General features: G+C 42.0%; 1 protein-coding gene across 4 annotated transcripts in view; it reads right to left on the bottom strand.

Annotated features, from left to right (window-relative positions):
* Positions 1-17,227, bottom strand: part of LOC137426069 (chemokine-like protein TAFA-2) — a 686,347-nt gene that overhangs the window by 360,089 nt on the left and 309,031 nt on the right. Inside the window, exon 2 of one of the 4 annotated variants that reach the window (XM_078775635.1) lies at positions 15,790-15,900. The exons of 2 other annotated variants lie outside the window; for them this stretch is intronic. In XM_078775635.1, coding sequence (XP_078631761.1) covers positions 15,790-15,800 — 11 coding nt within the window. In that variant the 5' untranslated portion in view covers positions 15,801-15,900. Of the gene's footprint in view, positions 1-4,769; positions 4,866-15,789; positions 15,901-17,227 lie in introns of those variants that run through there. One more of the 4 variants, XM_078775637.1, reaches the window with a different exon arrangement.

The following is a 17,227-nucleotide window of genomic DNA, read 5'->3' as shown; positions in this document are numbered from 1 at the left end:
TATCGCTCGGTACGAGCCACACTCCAGAGGGTCACCTTTTCCCTTGTATAGAGGGACAAGGGTACTCAGTTCCCAATCCACTGGAATGCGGCCTTCTTTCACCACCAGATTACAGATCTCTGTCATTCTCTTCACACCCCAACTTCCTGCTGCCTTCAACATATCTCCCACAACTCCCGTCGGCCCTCCCGCTTTTCTACTCTTCATTGCATTTTATCGCTTCCTCAACTTCCTTCTCAGTTATCTTCTCTGCCGGTCCTAAAACTGGGTTACTCTCTATGTTGCCATCCCATTCATTCTCTGTATTCAACAGCATTTCCATATATCTTTTCCATCTTCCTTTAATTCCATCTGGGTCCACAACGATTTGTCCCACTTCATCCTTCAAGCAACTCACCCCCATCACATCACACCTCTCTTTCGCTATCTGCTTTGCAATCCTGAATACCGCTCTCTGACCCTCTTCCGAATCCAAGCTTTCTCCAAACATTTTCCTACATGCCTCCTGCGCCTTTGCTACCTCTATCTTTGCAGCCTTCTTGGCTGCCTTATAACTTTCATGCTCTGCTTTTCCTGCTCCCATACCCTTCGCCTTCTGCCACTCCTTGAACTTCTTCCTCTTCTCGTCAATCCTCTTTCCAACTTCCTCATCCCACCACCATGTTTCCGAGTGCCTCGGTGGTCGTTTTGTCCATCCACATACCTCACCAACGGCTCCCAACAGACTATCTTTCATTGACATCCAACCACGTTCAAGCTCAACCACATCATCCTCTACCCTACTCAGCCTCTCTTTTAATGCCTCCCTTACTGTCACCTCTTTCAACCTCCACACCTTCATTCTCGGTTGGTACTTCACCCGCCGAGCTCTCCTCGCACCTTTCACCCTTAAGTTGCAGACAACCAAGTGGTGCTGTGAAACAGCCTCCTCCCTCGGGATCACCTTTGTGTCCTGGAGGTGCCCCCTATCTCGCCTACGCACCATCAGGTAGTCAACGGTTGTCGTCGACCCACCTGACGTGTATGTAACAAGCTTATTATACTCTTTCTGGAACTGAGTATTGCAAATCAACAAATCAGCTCCATCAGCAAACTCCAAAATCCTTTCACCTTCTCCATTTCTCACACCATATCCGTAACCCCCATGAACTCCCTCAAAACCGTCCATACTCCTTCCCACATGTCCATTTAGGTCTCCTCCTACCACAACAACTTCCTCATCTTTCACGTTTTCCATCAGCTTCTCTATCGCACACCAGAACTTGTCCTTCTCTTCATCGCTCCGACCAACCTGCGGAGCATATCCCGAGATGACGTTCACCAAGAGCTTTCCAATCATCATTTTCACCATCATCAACCTATCACTCACTCTAGTCACACTCACCACACTGTCTACAAACTCCTCAGAAACAGGACACCAACACCATTCACGCCCTCTGGGCACACTTGCCACACAAACGTGTATTTCTGTCCCTGCCTACCCTTCACCATTCTCACACCACTTCCCTTCCATCTCGTCTCTTGCACACAACATATGTCCACTCTTCTTCTGATCAATACTTCCACCACTTCTCCTTATCTCCCTGTCATTGTCCCGACATTCCATGTCCCAAACCTCGGAAACCGATCTCCACTTCAGGCTGCACCCTGCCCATATGGAGTTGTAATTGTCATGGTTCTCTTTTGGAGGCAATGTTTTTATGGCCGGATGCCCTTCCTGACGCCAACCCTCTTAGTCGCCTCTTACGTAAGGTTACGGTGTACCTATTCTAACCAGGGTACACAGCGGGAGGTTTATATGGAGAAATAGATCCAAAACAGAATGCTCACTTGCACTTGAGGTTTCGCAATTGTGTTTTAGATGTCTAGTCTGGATTCGATTCCCAACCCAAATGTAAAGTTTTGGATTGGTACTTCGCAGGCAGCATGTTGTTAGGGTTAGCACTCTTCCCCCCACGCGTATAACGAAGGTCCGCCATTGGATTGAACGCCTTGGAGATAAAGCTTGTTTGGTCATCCGTGTCGCCCTGCGGTGTTCACCACAGGGTAGGCACACGACAATATATATATATGCACAATATATGTGCATATGCCTACATATGCACAAAAATGAAACGACCACTAATTGCACCAACATTCCAAAGCAAGACTATTATGGAGGTCTCGATGCAGAGAGTTCACCTGCCAATTGGTATTGTAGTTGAATGTATGGTATCTAGAGGGGGGAAGTGGCAGATGCATTATAAATAACTGTAATTCAGCCTACCGTAGGAAAAGCATTTGCGGCTACTTGGCCTACTTACATGAAATCATTAATGCTATCTAATTGGATCGGTTGGGCAAACACTTATTGTGATGTGTTGCAGCTCTCCTTCACAAAGCAGGCCTCCCATTAGGAACCAAATCACAAAACAATTTCTCATAATGGACATCTCACAGGTGCCCTTGAGACTTTTCCCATTGGAGATTTCTAGAAGTACGCAGCAGATAACACCGAGATCAAGCCAGGGGCAGATCCAGAAATATTTTAGGGGGGTTCACTTAAGGTTAAAATATTCACAGATCACAAAATCTACAACCAACCCTGATTCAAGTCAATGTATTCGTCTTCTATTTTTTTCACTTGACAATATTTAGCTAAAAGAGATATTGTCCTCAATAGTGATGAATGTAAGCTTGTGCCGGCCAGCCTACTGAGTGAATTGAAGGTTTACTATTTGTACATTGTTAGCTGTAGTAGTCCACTAGCTCTACCAAGGGATGTCAAAAAGCTCCATTCTCCATGGATTTCGCCTTACAAAGTAATCAATGATGCCATTTCTATCTAAATCCACACCATAGTGAATGTGGGTTCGTCGTAGTCCATTCATTTGATATTCACACATTGTGGTCCACAGACGTCTCAGTCTGCTCCTGGACTGCTCACACTCACATGATGTTACTGTGCAGAAGAGAAGTATTAGGCAGTGCATGTTGGGGAAGAATGATTTGTCTGTCTGTTTGAGGGTTTTTGCTGCTGTGTTTGGGACCTCTGTTATCGACTTGCCTTTCCACTCCAACTGACAACTGTGCACCTATGTATCAACTACTATTGGTGATGGAAGGCTATCTTGGTAGAAATCCACCAGTTCACTGATGACTTCTGTGTCCACTGTCCCAAACGAGCAGATCACAGATGGGATGAGGTGCAGTGCCTACGTGACCCATCTCGTGTGCTCAATGAAGTGGGTATGTAGTTCATTGAGCAGGTCCGAAATCATTCGCCGGAGCCAGCAGCGGCAGAAGTATCATTGGAGGAGAGGTACCAGATGTGGAAATGAACGATGGTGCTGGGGGCGACGAAGTTTCCAGGGCCAGAAAAGATGATACCTGGGACTCTGAAGGTTGCGTACATCTTGAATTATCAGCACTAGCAAGATACCTGCCCTACGGGTGGGGCTTCAATTGGGAGGCCCAAATGAAAAGGCAAAATATCAGAAATTGAAGGTTTTTAAAAAATAATTGAAACGATTTATATAAACATCTGTTAAATCACACACGCAAATCATCAAAATCTAAACAGTATTTGTAGAATTTCAATAAAAACCACATCACTGTTCATATCCGTAAATATTATTCCAACGTGTTTGGAAAAACTGGAAAATTGGAAAAATTGGAAAAAAAATTGGAAAAACAATATAGCCTATTTTACTCCTCGCTCGGTACTCGGTACAATGTCCATAACAATGGACACACTAAACCGTGTGTACCCCGGTTTCGAATAGGTACACCGTATCCCTGCGCATGCATCGTAAGAGGCGACCAAGGGTTGGCGTCAGGAAGAGCATCCGGCCATAAAAACATTGCCTCAAACAGGGAACCATGATTGTCATGGGGCCCGCAAGGCTAACCCCCACTTTAGCGGGGAAAATGGCCTTAAAACGATCATTCATTCATTCAATATTTACTCCAGGCGGTCCCAGGATTACCGCCCCAAAATGTCTTTGCGATCAGTTCAGCCGTTTTTGCGGTACCTGGGAACAGACAGACAGACATTTGGTGAATTATAGTAAGATGTGGCGTGTTTGCCTTGTTGTTGGCGTTTTTGTCCAAAGTGGTAGCTGGCCTGCAATATGCAGAAATCAATGCACGTTTTACTTTGAGAAAGCAACTTTTGTTTGTTGTTAAGATACACGATTCAACACACCAAGTGGAAACTCTGGTTTTGTTTGTGATGGACCATTTTTAAATGATAGATCCATTTACATTATGTTGTGATTATTTACATTTGTTAACAAAGAAAATATCTCCAAGAGAGTCACACCCAAGTGAATGAATGAATGAATGAATGAATGAATGATCGTTTTAAGGCCATTTTTCCCTGCTAGAACGGGGGTTGGCCTTGCGTCACACCCAAGTACACAAAACAATAGAAATTGCAAATGAGTCGAGGAAAAACCAGTTCATTTATCTGGAGCTAGTGATGTCCAACCATCAACTTACTTTCTCCAAGGAAAATTCAGGAAATCTGAGGTACTGCACTCAAGGAAAAGGCCTCAGGCCTGTCACTAACTGAGTCTAAAGAAAAGCTGAAGGTTTTGGAATCTTTGCGATGGATTTTACAACAACGATGTAAATACAAAAAAAATTTACGATACAGATCAACAAAACATTGAATGGGCATGCACACAATGTGACGAAAGAATCCGAGTACGAAACCTAAAGTCGCCATTACGCATCATCAGTTTGTCATAACAATGGACGACATAACAACTGAAGGTTTGAATTACCTGACGAAGTAGTTCAGGATTGCACTGCACTTTGCTGTCCAGAAGAAGACGATCCAGAAAATTTTGCCTTTCGCTTAGCAGCCAAATCTGAACCCTGCGTATCAGGAACTAACACAGAGCTGGAGGAGAAACGTAACGTGGCTTGGATTAAGCGCTGCGTGAAAGAAAAAGATGCACGTGATTGTCCATTGTGCAATGAGATCTCGCACAACGATCACGTGACAGACTAGAACGGTGCTCGGTAGGAAGACAAGTACAAAAAGTTTTAATTAAAACAAAAGCCGCGTCGATGTTACACAATGCCTAGATGCAGCTGTGCCTATAACGTCGATGTTATAGACGCCTAGATGCGTCTATAGGCACAGGACATTCCTATTGATTCGATTACTTGATGTTATTTTTGTGCAAAGTGAAAATATATCTCGGCAATTTCCCGTGTGTGGCGACAAATTTTTTATATATCTCGGCATTTTCCCGTCTGTTATTTCAGGCGGTGTATGACTGAGCATGCCGCGATTTAAAAAATATATATATATCGGCATTTTCCCGTCTGTTATTTCGGGCGGTGTATGACTGAGCATGCCGCGATTTAAACAAAATATATATATCGGCATTTTCCCGTCTGTTATTTCGGGCGGTGTATGACTAAGCATGCCGCGATTTAAACAAAATATATATATCGGCATTTTCCCGTCTCTTATTTCGGGCGGTGTACGACTGACCATGCCGCGATTTTAAAAATATATATCTCAATGGACTTGAAGTTACAGGCCTTTGAGAATTCATTTCGTTCTATAAAGGGCAACTTTCATCGCATTTTCTTCCCGTTTTTTTTCAACCGAGTCTAAAACTATGTTAGCGGCTGTGAAAAATGAAATGATATATCGAATTTGATTTGAAATAAAACTGTGTGAGAGAGGAAGACACCACGGGCCTACAAAACAGGCCTCAAAGCTATGCGAGTTAATAAAATGGTGGATATTTGTTTATATGAAGCCTCTCCCACAATGGGTGGAGCTTTGAGGTTTTGTCTTCTCTGCAAGAAGAACAAGAAGAACAAGAAGAACAAGAACAACAGCAGAGGGCACTCTATGACCAGCGTCCTGCGACGCGGCTAAAAACCTCCGCCAGATTGAACAGTTTACGTTTTGTATCCCCCACTTGTAAACCAGATCTGGATTCGGACCTGAACCAAAATCGAATCGGCTTCTTATTGTCGCCTAACCAACCCAACCACCAAGTTTAGTTATAAAACGTCCACAACTTTTTGCTATATATTTTGGTTTTAGATCTATCACTCAATGGTGAAGATTCAGTTATAAAATTAAATAATTATCGTATCTGGATCCTGATCCAGATCTTCACCAAAATCGAATAGATTTGTCCTTGTCACAAGCCCAACCTGTCCACCATGTTTCAGCCGAATACATCCACAACTTTTTTTAAATATCGTTGTTTCCCCATCTCTCAATGGCGTAGAATCAATTAAAAAATTAATAATTTTCGTATCCGGATTCGGATTTTCACAAAATTCAAATAAATTCGTCCATTTCACACACTCAACCTGCCCACCAGATTTCATCTAAATCCGTCAATAACTTTTTGAGATATCCTGCCCGCAAACAAACTGACAGTGGTGAAAACAACCTCTGTTGATTCCAGATGGCGGCAGGGGGAAGAGGGGGAGTTCACGTGCACCCAGTGAACCCCCCTAGATCCGCCCCTGCGAGCACCGACGACAGAGTGGCAATACACATCGAAGTGAGTATATAACGTTATGTGTGACTTTAAATGGAACTTTCAGGTGGTGTGGCTCCCAATATCATGCTGCTCTCATTATGGTTGCTGCTGCTGCTGCTGCTGCTGCTGCTGCTACATCATACACCATTCTGCTTGTACATTATTCATGCTACCTCTTCATCGTTGTGCACACACCATCGCTTGCTGAATATTTTTTAAACTTTTGTTTACCCAACAATATTTGTGTGATTGTTCTTATGAAAATTTTCGCTTCTTTTGCAATTTCATTTGGACGTTTATTTTTAAACTTGGACCAGCTCCCATTCCCAGGCTCAGGCTGAAGCTCTTGCTACAAATACCCATGGCATGCTTTTGTTATTTGCTAACACCAAATAATAATAATAATAATAATAATAATAATAATAATACATTTATTTTATATAGCGCTTTTCAAGAAGCCCAAAGGCGCTTTGACAGAGGACAAAAAACAAGTGCAAAAAGACAAAAATCAATAGGTAAATAATCAAAGCAAAAGGAAGGAGAAGAGATAGTCAGGGGTTAAATGCTGTGGGTTAAATGTTGAATGCAGTGTTGAACAGGTGGGTCTTGAGTGATGTTTTGAATGTGGTGAGTGAGGAGGAGTCTCTGATGGTGTGAGGTAGTGAGTTCCAGAGGGTGGGAGCAGCGATGGAGAAGGCCCTGTCCCCCCAGGATCTGAATTTGGTCCGGATTGGGGGGGGGGGGTCAGGAGGTTGGTACCAGCAGAGCGGAGGTTGCGGGTGGGAGTGTGTCTGGAGAGGAGGTCAGCCAGGTAGGATGGGGCCAGGTTATGGAGGGCTTTGTAGGTCAAGAGGAGGATTTTGTACTGGATTCTCTGGGGGATGGGGTGCTATTTCTATTTTATAGTAAATAAGTGCTATAAATAATATGTATTATAAATAAGTGCTATTTCCTTTCATATCATGAGATGAATGGCCATCTTTTACAAGTGGTTAGGTGCTCCTGAATTGTTAATATGTTTAATACTGCACGGACACAAATTTCTTCAATTCCCCCAATGGGTAATAGCTAATGCCTGTTTGGCATTCACATCAAATGCAATTGAAAGTTCATAATCCAAAAGTGTTAATTGGCCCATGGCCCATTCTTATTCCTGCAAAAGTAGGTTATATTTATGTGTTCTAATGGCAATGTCCTGCGTGTAATACATGAACAAGGTTATTGAAAACAAGGTACTTGGATAGAAAGGTGAATCCAGGGAATCTAAGTTTGCTTACCATCATGAAGTATTTTTACATTCAAACACAATCCCACATCAAAAGTAAAACTTCAAAAGATGTTGTTATGGTAATTATGTGGTGTCATTCCTACCCTGGTTGAGATGTTATCACGCTCTTTTTTTTCCTTCTTTTTTAAAAATTTTTTTCTTTCTTTTGTATATACAGTGTGTTTGTGTATATATATATATACAGACTTGGCCTTTAATATGGAATTTTTTTTTTGTGGGGGTGAACTTACTTTTCAAGATGTCTTAGTACCAAAAGTTCATTGGAATTATGTTGAAATTATTCTAGATTTTGTTAATGTGACCTTTAAAAGAAACAAAAACCACATTTGACATTTCCAAACAAATAAATTGATCATTGAAAGTGATGTAAACTGATATCGAACTCAATTCATGGACAGTACTGTGTTAAACTTCTGAACGTTTTCCAGAAGTATCTCTTTATTTTGCACATTAGCCAATTTTTTTTTTAACAAAAACAAAAGTTAAATTACGACTGGGATTACGGACAGTAAAATTACAGTTCAGTACTTCGTGTAACCCCCACGAGCATTCAGGAGAGCACGTACACTTTGAGGCATGCTGTTCACGAGATTTGCCAGGGTTTGGACAGGAATTGCTTGCCATGCAGTGACAATAGCCTGCTGCAATTCATGCACAGAGGTCAGCTGCTGGTCCAAGTGGTCGATTTGATGCGTTAATTCTGCCCACAAGTTCTCGATCGGATTCATATCCGGGGACATGGCAGGCCACTCCATATGCTCTCCACCACGGTCAGCAAGAAAGTGTTGGATCATGCGAGCATGATGAGGCCATGCATTGTCGTCTTGGAAGACAAAGTTTCCTCGAAAGGCTGCACGAGCAAATGGAAGCAATGTTTCTTCCAGAATGGCCCTGTACTTGAACTGGTTCAGGTTTCCATTCAGAACAACCAAGTCAGTTTTGCCCCCTGCATGAAAAGCAGCCCAAACGGTCACCCCACCACCTGCAGCTTGGACTCTTGGCACTATACAATCTTTGTTGTAGGCTTCATGCACTTGTCTGCGCACTCGGACGCGGCCATCTTGACGATAGACCAGAAAACTAGACTCGTCACTGAAGATCACATGATTCCAGTGTCCTGGCTGCCATTGACGGTGCTCTCTGGCCCACTGCAATCGGCGCTGGCAGTGTTGTCTGGTCAGGCATGGCTTTCTCGGGGGACGCCTGGCACGATAGCCTGCTTGAACCAGTCGTTGGTTGACTCGCCTTCTGGATACAGGCACATTTGTCAGTTGCTGCCACTCAGCCCTAAGCCGATTAGCTGACTTGGTACGGCCATTGCAGACTAACTGGTGCAGCTGGCGATCATCCCTCCTTGTGGTTCTGTGGGGCCATCCTGCCTCGGTTTAGGAGTAGGGACACCCCTCTGAGCATTTCGTTTCAGGATCTTTGACACCTGACCTTGAGTGATGCCATACTGCTGAGCAATAGCACGCTGTTTCATGCCGTAATTTCGTAAAGCCACCACTCCATGACAAACAGCATTGTCGAGTTGACGGACCATCTCCAGAGGAAGCGGCAATAACTTTTGGAGATGTGCAGCAGTTGTTTTCCACTAATACAGAACCAACAACCCTTATATACCCGATTGTGAAGCCAATCATCAAATGCACCTGTCCGTACATTTTGCCACGCCACCTGTGATATAATCCTGTTGTTGACTTCTTGCTGCGACAGACAATCAGTGACATGGTTCTTTAAAAAAAAAAAATCACCAAAGTGTAAAAGAAACTCACCAGATTGATAACCAGGTGGTGTTAGTGTGGGACCTGGATAAGTTGTGGAGGGTCATGGGGCTAAAAGAGCAGAGGGAGCAAGAACAAACGAGGCAGTAAATTACAGGGAGGCCACCAACCTGTCTGTACTATGACTGCAACAGGCCTTGTGCTTCTGACTCACTGTGGGAGATTCAAGTCATGTTGATAACTTTAGGTTCCACAGAAATAAGGAGAGAGAGATGTTATGCTGGGGCATCAGCCTGCAGGGGAGAGCGCAGTACCCCCTTGAGTTACGGGCAAAGGCCTTGTTAGCTGGACGTGATTTGGATATTTGAGGAACGGCTTGGAACGATGGAGTATGCCCATTCCAGGACTGACTTTAAATGCCAGCTTTACTATATAGTCAGCCCAGGAGAGGTGTTGTCTGATGATGATGCTGAGAAGATAAATAGAGTAAACATCTTCCAGTGGCCTACCATAGAAATATATAGGTGGGTTAATTTGATGATCCTTCCAGAGTAACTGGTTGAGACTATGAGAATTGCTCGGGTTGAAAGACAGGTGTTGACATTGGGGAAAAGGGCAATGCTTATGAGGTGTGTTCAAGCTCTTGGTCACTCTTTCTCACAAAATAATTATTTTGGTATCCATGGAAACCTTCACGCATGGCTTGCGGACTTCCTCACCGGTCGCAGTCAACGTGTGGCCCTGAATGGAATTCTCTCATCTCCCCTTCCTTTTCAGGCTGGAGTTCCTCAAGGTAGAGTTCTGGGCCCTGTGCTTTTTCGGGTCTTCATTAATGATCTCTCCAACTCTCTGGAATATCCTCTCTATCTCTTTGCTGATGACTCCACTCTCTGCCGCTCCATACCTCATCCCTCAGATCGGCAGTCTGTAGCCTCTTCACTCTCTGCAGACCTGGACATTATCACAAACTGGTCAAACAAGTGGAACATGTCTTTCAATCCTGACAAATCTTACACTCTCACTTTGTCTCTCTGAAAAGACCATCTGGAAAACCCTCCCATTTACTTTCTGAACAATCCTCTCCACGAAGTTCTGTCACTCAAGCTTTTGGGTCTCACTATCTGCCATGATCTTTCCTGGGAAAACCACATTTCCAAGCTGGCCTCCAAAGCCAGTTGCTGACTGGGCATCCTCCATCATACGAAGTCTTTTCTGGGCACTTCTGAGCCCCTCACCACATGCAACGCTATCATGCACAGCTCAATGGAATACTGCTCTCTCCTGTGGGCTGGTGCTCCTGCCTCACACCTTGCTCGGCTTCACGCGGTTGAAACCAAAGCATTCAGAATCATTGGAATCTCCCACGATGAAGCTGATTCTGAGGGCCTTTCTCTCTCTCTCACCGCAGGCAGGTTAGGTTGGTGGTCTTTCTGTCTTCTACCGACTCCTCTCCGGCCTTGCTCCCCCTGCTCTGTCTGTGCTCTGTCCCCCAAATATTCCTGCAGGACGCACAAGATCTGCCAGTAACCCTCTTCTGGTGAAACTGCCAAAATCAAGACTCTTTGCTCACCTTCACTCTTTAATTCCTCTTTTCTCCAGCCTCTGGAACAAACTCCCTCACTCTCTTCAATCCCTCTGCCCCCCTCCAGGTCTTTAAAACAGCTGTTCACCACCATTTCTTGTCTTCTCCCATACAAAACCTTGATAATTTTTACCCCCATTAAAAACACCCCAAATCCACCTCTTTCAATCCCTAACTTCTTTCCTGATTTTCCTTGTAGTGAAATTCCTAGTAGTGTTAATTTGCTTTAAACCGTGTATCCCTCCCTACTCCCCATCCCTCCCCCTTCCACAGATCTACCGACGTCCCTGTTCTCTACTGTTGTTGTTGTGCTTGTGTGCTTCCCTCTCCCTCCTCCTCTTGTCTCCCGCTCCCTTCATTGTATGTTTTATGTGTCTGTGCATGTTTTCATGTTCAATATGTTAGTTCTTGTATGAGCCTCGATTCTGTATACAAAAAAAAAAAAAAAATTGTGGTATAACCCAGAGCACTGATGACAAAAGTAACACATATCGTGTCAGGAACACTGTCAGTGATCGAGAAAGTGTCTAAGATGACAGACGTGATTGCGATAAACAACATCAAGAGGGAGATTGAGGCAACTTTTGGTGATGATTGAAGATTAAAAGAAAATCTGCTATCAAGGGATTCACAAGACAACGGTTGTTTTTAAGGTCTGTGTGTTGTTTTTTTTAAATACAAAATCGAGGCTCGTGTAAGAGCTAACACATTAAACACAAAAAACAAACAGAGAAATAAAACATAATAAAGGGAGCGCGAGACAAGAGAGGGAGACAGAGCCAAACGACACAAGCACAACAAAAGTAGAGAACAGGGACATCGGAAGATCTGTGGAAGGGAGAGGCCTGGGAGAGGGGGCAGAGGGGTGGGTGGTACACGGTATAAAACAAATGGACACTACTAGGAATTTCAGGAATGAAGTCGGAGATTGAAAGAGGTGGATTTGAGGTGTATTAACAGGGTAGAAGAGATCAAGGTTTTGGAAGGGGGGAAGATAAGAGATGGTGGTGAACAGCTGTTTTAAAGACCTGGAGGGAGGAGTTGGATTGAAAAGAGTGAGGGGGTTTCTTCCAGAGGCGGGAGAAAATAGGAATGAAAGAGTGAAGGTGAGCAGAGAGTCTTGATTTTGGCAGTTTCATCAGAAGAGGGTTACTGGCAGATCTTGTGCGTCCTGCAGGAATATTTGGGGGACAGAGCACAGACAGAGCAGGGGGAGCAAGGCCAGAGATCAGTCGGTAGAGGACAGAAAGACCACCAACCTGCCTGCGGTGAGAGAGAGAAAGGCCCTCAGAATCAGCTTCATCGCGGGAGATTCCAATGATTTTGAAAGCGTTGGTCATTTCAGACTCATTTTGGTAACTCATTTTAGAGCACCATTGCACTTCTTTATCGATGAAAAATGACTGGACATTTTGCCATATGAATAGAAGCAAAACAACATAAAAGTGATTGATTATTTTTGTTTAATCATGCCTTCTAGTCGTTATTTAAGAGTTGAATATAACTCTGCAAAACAATGGATTAAAGTTCATTTAAAATATTACTTAAAGAACTAGAATGAAAATCATAGGTTACATACCCTCATCCAGACTTGTTTTCTGTGGTTTTATAGTACGTATTTTATAGACATACTCACATTCTACTTATACATACTTTGTAGACGTGGTCACATTCTAATTGTACATACTTTATAGACGTACTCACATTCTACTTATACATACTTTATAGATGTGCTCACATTCTAATTGTACATACTTTATAGACATACTCGCATTATAATTGTACATACTTTATAGACGTGCTCACATTCTAATTGTACATACTTTATAGACGTACTCACATTCTAATTGTACATATTTTATAGACATACTCACATTCTAATTGTACACACTTTATAGACGTACTCACATTCTAATTGTACATATTTTATAGACATACTCACATTCTAATTGTACATATTTTATAGACGTACTCACATTCTAATTGTACATATTTTATAGACATACTCACATTCTACTTATACATACTTTATAGACGTACTCACATTCTAATTGTACATATTTTATAGACATACTCACATTCTATTTGTACACACTTTATAGACGTACTCACATTCTATTGTACATACTTTATAGATGTCCTCACATTCTACTTATACATACTTTATAGACGTACTCACATTATAATTGTACATACTTTATAGACGTGCTCACATTCTAATTGTACATACTTTATAGACGTACTCACATTCTAATTGTACATATTTTATAGACATACTCACATTCTAATTGTACACACTTTATAGACGTACTCACATTCTAATTGTACATATTTTATAGACATACTCACATTCTAATTGTACATATTTTATAGACGTACTCACATTCTAATTGTACATATTTTATAGACATACTCACATTCTACTTATACATACTTTATAGACGTACTCACATTCTAATTGTACTTACTTTATAGACGTACTCACATTCTAATTGTACATATTTTATAGACATACTCACATTCTAATTGTACACACTTTATAGACGTACTCACATTCTAATTGTACATATTTTATAGACGTACTCACATTCTAATTGTACATATTTTATAGACATACTCATATTCTAATTGGACACACTTTATAGACGTACTCACATTCTAATTGTACACACTTTATAGACATACTCACATTCTAATTGTACACACTTTATAGACATACTCACATTCTAATTGTACATACTTTATAGACGTACTCACATTATAATTGTACATATTTTATAGACATACTCACATTCTAATTGTACATACTTTATAGACGTACTCACATTCTAATTGTACATATTTTATAGACATACTCACATTCTAATTGTACACACTTTATAGATGTACTCACATTCTAATTGTACATACTTTATAGATGTCCTCCCATTGTAATTGTACATACTTTGTAGATGTACTCGTATTCCAACTATACATACTTTATCAAGGTACTCAGTTGAGAAAAATAGAACGTGTACTACTGGCTACCACAAGGTGGCGTTGTGGCCAATGTGAACACATTCTGTGTGGACAAACAGACATAGACATGTAGACATAAAAACAAACAAACAGACCCAAATGCAATCCCCTCTCCTTTGGGAGGGTAAAAATGGCAAAATAGTCAACACACAACAATCAACCACATGGAGATAACAACCAACGACACATAAATATACACTCTATATTGAAAGGTACCTACTTGTAGATTGTATGCTGTCCTTCATTCTCTCACTCCTCTTTTCATGTTCATTCATTTCATTAGCTGCTTATTTTTATCTGTGACATGTCACAGGTCTCCAAGAGCTCTGCATGGTTGTTGTTGTTGTGGTTCTTGTTGGGAGTCGATTTTTGAAATGTGTACCCATTGGTTGGACAGATTTTGGATCCACCCATATTTTCCACTTGACTCCACCCTTCACAGCACCCAAACAAAATTATATGGCCGCCATCTTGGCTTTCTGGTCAGGCCTGTAGGCATCAAGCCTGTAGGCCTCTGCTGATTATACACTGCTCGGGTTTGTTGCGTCAGATTTCCATTGGCTGGTCGAGTGTTATTCACAATGAGGGACCCCGAAAAATCTAATCAATGACAAATAAAAATTATTAGTTGGGTTTAATGAAGCCCGTCGGTACATGGCTCCCTTAGAAAAATAGTGCTACGTAATTTTTGAACAGCCCAATATTGGGGTTAAAAATCCATGACCGTTTGACAAATTGGCGCATTCTGATATAACCGTGGTGATGGTTGTCATGGATGAAAGAATTGAGAGTTGTCGATTTTATTTTTTTTAATCGCGCATTAAGTGTGTGTTTCCCAATCGTTGTCTTCATATCTTAAGAGTGCCTTAAATGCGAGTTTCCCAATTGTCCCATTACCAGATTTTGTCGCAGGTTGTGACCACAGTGTGGTCATTCTTGTTTGTATACAAATTTGAAGACCATGGAAGAGGAAAAACACATAACAGAACTGAAAAGAATATCGAGAACACAGTGCAAAGCAGGGAGGCACACCAACAGCAGGGTAGAGAGACAGAACAGAGGGACACCGAGGAATAATGGGAAATAGGAAGACTAGGAAAATGAGGTGAAATGGTGGAGCATAAAAGGGTTGAACAAGACGGATGCAAATTCAAAGACAGCAAGAAGTAGGTCGGAAAAAAATGGGAAGGGAAAACTGTGGATGAAACGGCAATGGAACAAAAAACAAACAAAAGAAAAGTGGTGGGAGAAGGGAGGAAACATAATATGGAAAGGAAGGGATGGACTAGTGCTGGGGGTGGAGGGGAAGGGGAAAAGGTTAATGACGGTAGAAAAGATGAGGAGTAAAGATAGGTGATGAACTGAGGTGTCATCTTATTGAAGTCCTGAAGGAAAAAGACTGAGCAGACTTTGTGAGTTGATTCCACAGGTGAAAAAGGAGGAACAAAAGAGTGGAGCCTGGATTTAGAGACTTCACCAGAGTAAGTATAGTGGCAAAACATGAACACTTTGGAGAAACTGTGTAGCGATGAGAAGGCACAGAAAGGGCAAAGTGTGCAAGACCAGAAATAAGATGGTAGAATATGTGGTGATAATTCCTTTCAATGCGCTGGTGTTTAAAACAGGGGATGATGATGTTTAAACCAGAACAAAATAAATCTCACTCACATCTGAAGCATGATGACGTGTTGTAAATGAAGTCTGGGTGGTGATCAATCTTTCGCGTCACCTCTCTAGCCGTTGATGATGAAGAAGAAAGGATTTCTTGGCATCAAGCCGCTGAATCAAAAATGACACGGAATGCAAAAAGCACGAAGGACTTGTTCGTTATCATCTTGGTTGTTCAGCCAAACAAACAAAATCCACTTCACTCAATGGTCTTGGTGGTGAAGAACAAAAGTCACTTTTAAATATCGAAGTTTTGAGTGACTCGGGAATAAAGATTGGAAAGTCTTGCATGGAAAAGCATGCTTTCAGCTACTAAAGCCGCTGTCACACCTTGACGTTTTAGCCAGCGTATGCCGACGTATGAAAAATTTGGCTACGTTAAGAGCACGCTGAAGCACGCTGGCATACGTCGTAGTACGCCGAGCTCGTCGACAAATTTCGTGCATGCACAAAATTTGTCGACGTATGCCAGTGTATGACTCACACCAGCACTCAATTTTGATACGTCGGCATACGCTGGCTAAATCGTCAAGGTGTGACAGGGGCTTTAGGTGTCATGGACAAGCTCTCTACGTTGCTGTACCCTTCCAAATATGCCACTTCCATTGGCTCCCTGAAAGGAATCCATTGATTGGCCAATATGTTCTTACCGCCATTAGCAAAAAGTTACAGAAAAATAAATGATGAGTCACTGGAGAAGACAAAGAGGTCACCAACCTGTCCATGAAGCAGGAGTAACAGACCTAGATATTCAGCTTCATTGTGGTAGATTTCAATGATTTTAAGGCCTTGATCTCCACACCAGGACGATGGAAAAGGTGTGAAGCACGGACACTAGTCGAAAAGGTGAGAGAGGTATTCGGTGAATGTGCAGATAAAAGCTTTGGAAGTTGTTGGAAGTTAGGACTTACCAAGGAAAGATTTGTCACGATGGATGATAGTACGGCAGATAGGTGAAATCTTTGGGAGAATTGTGACTTTGATGATACAAGCACGAGAGTTGGCACACAGTTAGAGTATGCCCTAAGGAATATATTTGGCTATAGGGCCATCGCAGATTTGTCCTGTGACAACAATGGCGGCAATTTTTCAAAATGGCCTCCGTTGCTTGTTATTTTACATATATTTGGTACATTACTGTGTATAAACTGTTGTTGTGGTCATACAAGCTTGACATTTGGCACATAATTAAAGACCCCTAACTATAGGGTTATCATCTATTTGTCCTGTGACAACAATGTTTTTAAAATGGCCGCCATTTATATGGTATATTATGGTATATGGTATATGTTATATGGTATATGGTATATTAATTTGTATAAACTGTTGTTTGAATCATACAAGCATGGTATTTGGAACACAGTTAAATATTCTGACTATTAGAGTCATCACAGATGTGTCCAATAAAAATGGCGCCCAATTTTTAGTATGGCAGATA

The sequence above is a fragment of the Myxine glutinosa genome, chromosome 4, assembly GCF_964187855.1.
Source record: "Myxine glutinosa chromosome 4, kmMyxGlut1.1, whole genome shotgun sequence".
In the NCBI taxonomy this organism is placed as follows: Eukaryota; Metazoa; Chordata; class Myxini; order Myxiniformes; family Myxinidae; genus Myxine; species Myxine glutinosa.
The sequence above is the reverse complement of the archived record's forward strand: the minus strand, read 5'-3'. Positions and strand labels throughout refer to the sequence as shown.